At 34.2% G+C, this 6,443-nt stretch overlaps 2 protein-coding genes across 2 annotated transcripts; one reads left to right on the top strand and one right to left on the bottom strand.

Annotated features, from left to right (window-relative positions):
- The first annotated feature begins 548 nt into the window (after nt 1-548).
- Nucleotides 549-2,184, top strand: LOC119999470 (transcription termination factor MTERF2, chloroplastic-like). Its single transcript, XM_038847049.1, has one exon. The coding sequence runs from the start codon at nt 780-782 to the stop codon at nt 1,977-1,979; it is 1,200 nt and encodes a 399-aa protein (XP_038702977.1). The 5' UTR covers nt 549-779; the 3' UTR covers nt 1,980-2,184.
- Nucleotides 2,185-2,525: 341 nt separating this feature from the next.
- Nucleotides 2,526-4,624, bottom strand: LOC120000723 (ribonuclease 1-like). The gene is made up of 6 exons (XM_038848840.1): nt 4,343-4,624; nt 4,010-4,222; nt 3,749-3,863; nt 3,569-3,633; nt 2,678-2,775; nt 2,526-2,592 (listed from the first exon to the last, which is right to left on the bottom strand). The coding sequence occupies exons 1-6, from the start codon at nt 4,622-4,624 to the stop codon at nt 2,526-2,528; spliced, it is 840 nt and encodes a 279-aa protein (XP_038704768.1).
- Between the last annotated feature and the right edge of the window lie 1,819 nt (nt 4,625-6,443).

Genomic DNA, 6,443 nt, shown 5'->3' with positions numbered 1-6,443 from the left:
GTTCTTTCAACTGGATTTATTTTGTTCTTCATCATCTAAGATTTTGTTATTCTTTGTTTCTTATCAACTTTGCAATCCCCATCGATAACTACCGATTATTTCTCCACATGTAATCCTCATCAATAACTACCATAGACCTTATCGATCTCTCCAACCATGTCATTGTTGCTCTACCGGCATAGGATTAGACTTTGCATTGGGAGGCAGGAAAGGGAGGAGGAGGAAGTAGAGAGAGAATTTATGATTTTTTTATTTTTAATTTAAGATTTTTTAATTTAATAATTCTTTTGATTTAAGTAACATGTCATTTACACATAATTTTATTTTATTTTTTTCCAAATCAAAGCCACATAAGATTTTAAAGTCCACATAAGTATCGTTTAACAGTTGTTTAACGAAAGGGTTTGTTTATGTCATTTTTCATAGTTGAGAGGCTTGTTTAATAAAAAAAAAGTTTAAGGACTTAACTGATCGAAAATACAAAGTACAGGGCTTTTTCAGTACTTATCCCTTTAATTTATATTCTCTTTTACCTGTAAAAAAATCGATTCAATTGTGGAGGTTTATTTTCTGCCACAATCGCCGTCTCTTACACGTTGCAACCCTAGAAAGGCGTATTGCGGCGGGGCTTTCTATCTGATGTCAAGTAAGTTGAAATGCTCGATTATTCCCCTTTCTCATTCTATGTTCGTTCAACCATGATTGTCAATGCATCATTCGGTTCATACGATTTACGCAGTTGAGTGTCTGGTTCTAAGAATCGATTCTTCTAATCGGAAATGTTTGTTCAGATCTGTAAGCGATCACTGTTATCTATATCAAATAGGGAGAGGGTTTTAGTGAACTCAAATGCCCATTTGGGGCTTCGTCAATTTTATACAGCCAAAAGTTCTTCAGCAGGTGTAAGAGATGATGAACAAGAACGCTCATTTACAGTGAATTACCTTGTCAATTCCTGCTTCTTGACGTTAGAAGCTGCTAAATCTGTGTCTAAAAAGGTTCATTTTGAGAATCCCAAAAAGCCAGACTTGGTCCTTAATCTTCTCAAAGATCATGGGTTTACTAGTAAACAAATCTCTACAATCATCAGGGTTCGTCCACAAGTGCTGGTATCCGATGCGGAGAAGATCCTTTTGCCGAAACTTGAATTTTTCCGTTCAAAACATGTTTCAAACTCTGATGTCACAATGGTTGTTGCTGGAAACCCAAACATCCTCTGCGTCAACTTGGAGAAAAATTTCTTTCCTTGTTATGATTTCCTCAAGAGTGTAGTTGGAAGTGATCAGAGGGTCTTCAATTTATTGAGGCGATCACGTTGGCATTCTTCATTGTTATATTTGGAGAAATTTTTACTTCCAAATGTGTCGCTTATGAGAGAAATTGGGTTGCCAGAGTCCTCTATCTCGCTACTTCTATTGCATAAGCCCTTTTTAATCTGCCAGGCAACAGAAAAGTTAGATAAAATTATCAGAGAAGTTTTAAATATGGGAGTTAACCCTTTAAAAATGGTCTTCATTGATGCACTTGGAGTGATTCATAGTTTGAGCAAATTATCGTGGGAACGTAAAATGGAGGCCTACAGGAGCTGGGGTTTGTCTGATGATCAGATTTTGGCAGCTTTTAGGAAGAGTCCAAAATTGATGGCTTTATCTGTGAAGAAAATATCAAGGGTGATGGGCTTCTTTGTCAACGAGATGGGTTGGACGTCTTCTGTTGTTGCTGAAGCACCAATTGCTTTATCCTACAGTTTGGAGAAGAGAATTATTCCTAGGTTCTTGGTCCTTAAAGCTCTGCTGTTAAAGGGTATCATTGCAGAAAAGGACTTTTCTATCTGTACCATTTTGCTACCAGATGAGAAACGGTTCTTGGACAGGTTTGTGATAAAATATCAGAAACAGGCTCCTCAACTAATGAGCATATTCCGAGAAAAAGTTGGTCATCAGAAGTTAGGTTCCAGATATGAGGAAGTTTATAGTTGAGATATTGTTTGTCATTCATCTTTGAGCAGAAGTGGCTCTTTGGGAATTCCTTTTTGTTGATTGAAAAAGTCATTTTTCAGTCCATACCCCTCTTTCTTCAATTGAAGAGGAAGTGGCTCATTGGGAATTTGATTTTGTTGATTAGAAAAATGTTTCTCCGTCCTTACTTCTTACATCAATTGTAGGGGAACTGGCTGTTCGGGTATCCGATTTGTTTACTTGGCCTAGCAATAAAATTATCTTCAAGAATTAGGCTTTAGTCATGGGAAAGTTTTGATGAAAAACAATTTATGGTCATCCATGGTTTTGTGAGTGAATAGCCGGAGCAGGTTCCAACTAATTAGTCTGTCCGAGCAGAGGTGACTATTTGGAAACTAGTAATCCCAAGCCTCTGGTGGCCCAAACCATCTCAAGTCTAGGTGGCATGTATTTGTCGGCAATCTTATGTGTAAAATTTTGAATTTTAAAAATTTTACACAATTACTCCCTCCCTCTCCTCTCCCCTCCAACCTCACGCTCTCTCCTCCTCACTTTCTCTCTCTCCTATCATTCTATCTTCCCCTCATTGTCGGAATCAAGATGGACCATCCGACCACCAATATGGGCCGCCGACCTACCAAACAGGAGTGACATGACTCATCCCCAACATTTGTTTGCCGCCTATTTCAATGGAATCTCATCTTGAAATTGTGGCGAACTGAAACTTTTGGAGCTTGATCCTGTCACCACATGCCAACCCTCCGTTAAACACCACCGTCGTCAAACTTGCCTTGACAAGCTCTGCCTGTTTCAACCCCTGGACGGTTGGAATAGCCACCGAAAAGTGAAAAATCCATTTTTGGACCCATTAACTAGGTATATTTTTTTTATTTTGCTTTCATGTTCTGAATGTATAGAAGATTTTATTCAAGAATCCAATGTTTTTGGTGTCATTCCACTGTTTTTAATCTTAGATAGATGGTTATTCCACTATTTTTTGATGATGATTTCATCGTTTTTAATATCAGATAGATTGTTATTCCATTGATTTAATGTCATTCCACTATTTTTTCCATTGATTTTAAACAATGATTTAGTTATTTCTTTATTTTTTAATTTCATTCCATTGATTTGAGTGCTGATTGTTGATATATGATTTTTTTTATAGATTTCAGTTATGATATGGTGGTTAATAATAAAGATATTGCGTTAGGGATGAATGAGGTCGTTGATGGATTGAATAATACTAGCACTGAGGTGGTTGAACGAATAATCAATATAGTTCAAATAAATCTCAATAGATTCTAAGTAAAAAAAATGATTCCGTTATTCTACTTTTTTAATTCAATTAAATAAGCATTGGTATGAGACGAAATTGAATACAATTAGTTATTCCACTATTTTTAATTCAATGGAATTCAGTTAAAAAAACAATGGATCTCAATTTACGAAGCAATACTTTGAAAATTATTCCTTTTCAAATTTGGCTAGTAATTTATGCTGTGAAAACAGTTCTTTTCAAATTTGCCTAGTCATTTTTTTACTGACATATACATGTCACATAGACTTGGGATATATGAGTTGAACTACTAATGGTTGGGTTCCCTAACATTACCGCAATCCCAATTACGAGAGACCCAAACTTCTGTATATCTTATCTTTTCACTATTATATTCTTTCACAACAATTTAATCTTTAATGTAAATATAACTTAGTAGCAGGGAACCATAGATGTCGATACTTTCCATTAGGACAATGCTTAAAACCCCTGTCGCACGAGACCATAGTACCGTTCTTATGATAGCATATATGAACTTCCTCGAACAATAGAAGTCTTCCGCCATAATCGTTGCAAACAATTATTGGTTGCACTCTTAGAGATTCTTTAATGGCAACTTCAATCTTCTTTCCATCATATCCGTGTTTATCAGTGGTAACGATATTTGCTATTTAACACACACACACACACATATATATATGAGAGATTGTAATTAAAGGTTAAAGAAGATTTCATATGACAACTTAAGGAATAAAGATATATGGTTAATTACCTGTAGAGAGAGTATGTCGAGGATGTTAAGACTCTTTGCACGAACTAAAGCCGTTTGAAAATAATGTAAAGGTTGATTGGGATCATCAAAACACATCCCGTGTTTCTCCCACTGGTACTGCCAATTTTCTATGTTGCGGGACTCGTTTTGAGGGTGTACAATGTCGTGCCAATATATCTTTAAGTCGCGTCGTATCGGTTTTAATAATTTTTTCTGTTTACAAATTTCACAGACATAAAACACTTCTACTTATGAAAATGCTTACACTTAAAAAGGAAAACATAATTCACATGAATATTCTTTATAGGGGAAGTTAAGGAGAAATTAACTCACGTTAATACGATCTTTAGGCTTTGGTGTGATAGTCGTACATCCTTTGTTTATATCGTAAGCGTCGACTGTAGTTGATCCCTTCTCAGGAACTGAATACATTAGCCAGAGACCATGAATTGTAAAATTTTTTCCGATCGGCTCATCACACTTTACCCTAAAAGCAGTACAAAATGACACAGGCCATTGAAGGCTTAGTACTGTAGAGTCGTATGGCCCTGTTTTTGTTTCCGCTCTTGTTCCGAATGCTAGAAATACAAGAGCAATTGCAAAAGCTTTTGCCATTTCTATACACATAATTAAAACCTACATTGTGAAGTTTTTATAAAGTTTCTTTGTCTATCGATGCCTCGGTTGTGCAACATTATTGATTTTTTCTGTTTGTTTGGTATAGTCGGATGCAAGCCTCTCTTTTTTTTAAGAAAAAGAATAACACATTGTTCTACATATGCCATATTTATTTCTTTATAGGTACATCGTTATAACCAAATTGATTTTTCTAAACACATGCCGAATCATTTGTCTTTTCATGATTGTCGACGATATTTTTAAGAACAATGCTGCAAACCTCCAATTTAACATTAATCCTATGTGGCACGTATATTCATTGATTATAAATATATATATATATATATATATATATATATATGTAGAGCTCATTTACCATCTAACACTCCACATAAATTGAGGGTCTTAAGTGTTTTTCTTATTTTTAATGACTATTGAAATAAAAATAATAATTTTTAACAATTATATAATTTTTCTCCATTATTATTATAATTATTATGGTTTATTTCCTAGTATATTTTATTCTTCAATTTATATTAAAATGTCTTCGAAAGTGGCTCCCTACATTTTGGCTCTTTGGTGGAGAACAATTACAATTGACAAATAAAGAATTTATTAAATAATGTTCTGTGAATATGCAATTAATTGATGTATCGATCCACCAATAACCTCTCTGTTTTTTTTGATAAATTTGATTGTTTATGAGAAAATTAGAGATAACTTCCTCACTTAAAAATTTTGTTCCAATAAGACACTCCATTAAGTTTTGTTGGAGGAGATCCATCAAGTTTAAAATTCATTCCACAGAGGACAAAAACTTATAAACATTTGTTTTATCGATAGAAATACGCTCATCTTCTCATCTTCTCCATTAGGCACCCAAATAGAATATTCCTCCGACAACGACTATTACGATCAGCCAATGAGCGGATATAGTGCGCTTAGGTTTGGGTTACACTCTTGTAGTGGTTGCTTGAGACGACATTGTCTCCGATAACTGGATTAGACATTTTCTTCACGATTGACCACGACTTCAAGATCAAAATCCAATGGAATCAGCAGTTCTTGAAAATATTTTCTCATCACTTGAAATGCATTCAACAATCACAACAAATGCCTTCCAAAATTATTTTTTATTTTTCTCTATTCTTATTTGTCGGATATAATAAGAACTTATGTCATTAATTATATGATTTCTCTTCCACTAATTTCCATTAAGATGTTATCGTATTTTCTTTTTATCTCTATAAGATTTTCTTTTAATTTAGCTATCTATTCCTATCTCTATAAGATTTTCTTTTAATTTAGCTATCTATTCCTATCATTTTGGGTCGATTAAGCCCTTGAACTTTTTTTTTTGATCTAAACAAACTCCTCATCTATGGAAAATGGTTTAAACGAGCCCTTCCATAATAACATCGGTGAGATGGTCGTTAATTTTGTGACATGGAATTTTAAGGCTTTTTTAATAATTTCTTTTTCAGCAAATATGTGGCAATAACCAATTAAATTGCAACACATGTCTTAATTTTATATCTTAATTTATGCATCTTAATTTTATAAATTAACTCATCTTTACCCAAAATCATCTTCTCCGATGATTTGCATCTCCACTCGCTGTTGTCTCCGACGTCTGCCATAATGGTTCGTAATTATCTCTAGATGTGTGATGAAACAAAACCCTATGTGCTTGATTTTGTATATGGTCTAAAATCTTTAGTCGGTTCTTTCAACTGGATTTCTTTTGTTCTTCATCATCTAAGATTTTGTTATTCTTTGTTTCTTATCAACTTTGAGATCTCCATCAATAACTACC

The sequence above is a fragment of the Tripterygium wilfordii genome, chromosome 6, assembly GCF_013401445.1.
Source record: "Tripterygium wilfordii isolate XIE 37 chromosome 6, ASM1340144v1, whole genome shotgun sequence".
Classification (NCBI taxonomy): domain Eukaryota; kingdom Viridiplantae; phylum Streptophyta; class Magnoliopsida; order Celastrales; family Celastraceae; genus Tripterygium; species Tripterygium wilfordii.
The sequence above is the reverse complement of the archived record's forward strand: the minus strand, read 5'-3'. Positions and strand labels throughout refer to the sequence as shown.